General features: G+C 34.5%; 1 protein-coding gene across 1 annotated transcript in view; it reads right to left on the minus strand.

Annotated features, from left to right (window-relative positions):
- MAP3K4 (mitogen-activated protein kinase kinase kinase 4) overlaps nucleotides 1-2,558 on the minus strand; it is a gene marked incomplete at its 5' end in the record, with an annotated part of 56,036 nt that extends 53,478 nt beyond the window's left edge. Inside the window, one exon of the mRNA XM_009895532.1 lies at nucleotides 2,396-2,558. Coding sequence (XP_009893834.1) covers nucleotides 2,396-2,558 — 163 coding nt within the window. The remainder of the gene's footprint in view (nucleotides 1-2,395) is intronic.
- Between the last annotated feature and the right edge of the window lie 2 nt (nucleotides 2,559-2,560).

The raw sequence follows: 2,560 nt of genomic DNA on the forward strand, positions 1-2,560 counted from the left end.
CCCTACCCTCTGAGTGAGAAAAAACAAGAAAAAGACACACGTATGTCTTAGAAGCAACTCTGAAATGCATTTAGCTTAGAAAAGGTGAATCCCATGGGTCTTGGGCTACAGGAGAAATGATTCAGAAACTAGTTTAAACAGATTATTTCATCAGTTTATTTTTTGATACTAAATGCAAGTTATAGGCAACTTGGTGTGAAAGAAATTAAACAAACAAACGTTGGAGAAGGAAGTAAGCAAGCCCCTAATCCCCAAAATTCTTGCAGTTGTTTAAATAAAGATACATTAAATCAGTGCTATATGTAAAAGTCTGAAAAGTTATTTCAAATTTACTTTTTAAACTTATTAGCTACATCAAACTAAGCCCTGAATGAATTCTCTTACTGAAGTAAAACCAATTCAATCTCAGTAACAGCATATGCATATACACATTGAGAGTAAATCAACTACTCCACTTCAAAATTGTTGAGTCGTTGGTTTTGGGATGGGTTTCTTTACGCATAGGCAAAGTTAAACAAAATGAACTCTGACGTTTCCAGAAAAGATATTTTACACAATACAACACTATCCAATTCATCAAAAAAAAAAACTCTAAAAGGTATTTTAAAGATACGCTCACAGCAACCAAGAACAGGATATTATTATTCCAGAAGCAAGAACCATTCCCCTCACAAGTAGAAAGACAGAGAACTTGCTCCAAAATCTCAAAACCTATTAGCAGGTATAAACAATAGCTCCCTATTTCTCATAAAGGTACCAATTCTCAATATATGCTTAGCACCAAATGGTTACTATGAAATATTATGCATTATAGCTCTTTAGTATCACAATTTCTCTGTTTAGAAACTACCATTTTTTTAAAAAAAGCACAGAAAGAAACAAGAAAATCTCAAAAAGCAAGGAAAGTTATTACATAACTACCATATACAGAACCAAATAAGGTTAATGTTGCATTAAAAGAGTTTAAGTTAGCCAAAAGGTACAATTAAAAGCCAGTAAAAGAAGCTTAATAATTCCAATGCCTACACAGCTAACCAGCAAGTATAACAAGATTTCTCTTCCATTTAGTTTAAGGAAGAGGTCTTTTGTTGAATGCTGTCTTCCCAGTGACGTTATTCAGAGGCTGTATGAAATAGAAGGGAACCAAAAGCTTTGGAAGATGTTTGCATGGGCCCCTCTTTTATTATGAGCTTGCACTCCACAACTTTATGCAACTGAAGAACAGACTGTATTCCCTTATTCATGCTAAACCATTTACCTTCTTCTCCTCTACCCTTTACCTTGAAAATGTAATCCTTGCAAGTAAATGCACTCTGTGATAACATTTCCTATTTCCTGTGAAGCAATTTAAGAAATTGCTTCCAAAATATTAACTGGCAATAGTCTAGCTGCCATAACAACTGTGGCAAACAACCTTGCCTGACATAGTTTAAAAAAAATAAAAAATAAAAAAATAATACACACCCAAAAAATCACCCAAACCGAGGTATAATCTATACAAAAATACTGAATGTATAATCTAAAAAAATGGCTTTTTTGCACCTATCACAAGCTCAGCAAAGCCACTACAACTGCACATTTGGTCTTTTTTTTCTTGGAAGTGCAGCTTCAAAAGATGTAGCTACAACATGTTTTTTAAAATTATCTTTTCAACAAGCAATTACCATATTCTATATCTGCTCAAAATTAAAGAAAAAAAGGCTTAAAAATCATATTTTAACCTAAAAATGTTGTATTTAGTATTAGATATCATTACTTAGTAACATTAGGAAAAAACATGTATCAAGTATCTTGTATCTTTTGTTTTTTCCCAGTTATGTCTTTCTGATTAAAGCATCAACAGAAGTAAACAGTGGTAACTACAATTTAATTGCTTCACTGATGCTAAAGAGTAAAGAATAATCACTAAAAACTCCGTTTTTCTATAAAACAGACTGGTAAATGCTTCAGAATGTGAAACTGGGGCACAGAAGCAACTATACCACTACTAGGGATCATAGAATCCTAGAAAAACATTGATTGGAAAATACCACTGGAGGTCATTTTTTCCAAACTCACACTCAAAGTAGGGTTTATTATTTCAAAACTAGTTTAGCCTGCTCATGATCTTATGCACTTGTGTTTTGGAAATCTCCAAAGATGTAGATTCAACAACCCAACAACCTCTCTGGCAAACTGTTCACTATTTGACCACTCTCATGGTAAAATTTCTCTTCTAATACCTAAACGAGTTTTCCCTTGTTGCAACTTATGACAGCTGCCTCCTGTCCTTTCACTGCACCTCGGTATCTGGCTCCATCTTCTGCATATAGCCTCTGTCAGGTAATGAAGGGCTACTGCTACAACTTTATGATCATTTTAGGAAAAAAAAAAAAAAACAACACACCACGCCTACCTTTTAAAGTGGAGCGGCTAGCAGGTCTCCCAGCGTTATTTTTCTGATGCTTTGTTGACATACGCTTCATCTGGCGGGGTGTACTAGGAGGAGAAGTTCCATAGAAGGTGTCAGCACTTGCTTCATCTGATAATTCCTCAGGGTCAGATTCAGAGATCTTGCAAG

The sequence above is a fragment of the Charadrius vociferus genome, unplaced genomic scaffold, assembly GCF_000708025.1.
Source record: "Charadrius vociferus isolate BGI_N301 unplaced genomic scaffold, ASM70802v2 scaffold142, whole genome shotgun sequence".
NCBI lineage: Eukaryota > Metazoa > Chordata > Aves > Charadriiformes > Charadriidae > Charadrius > Charadrius vociferus.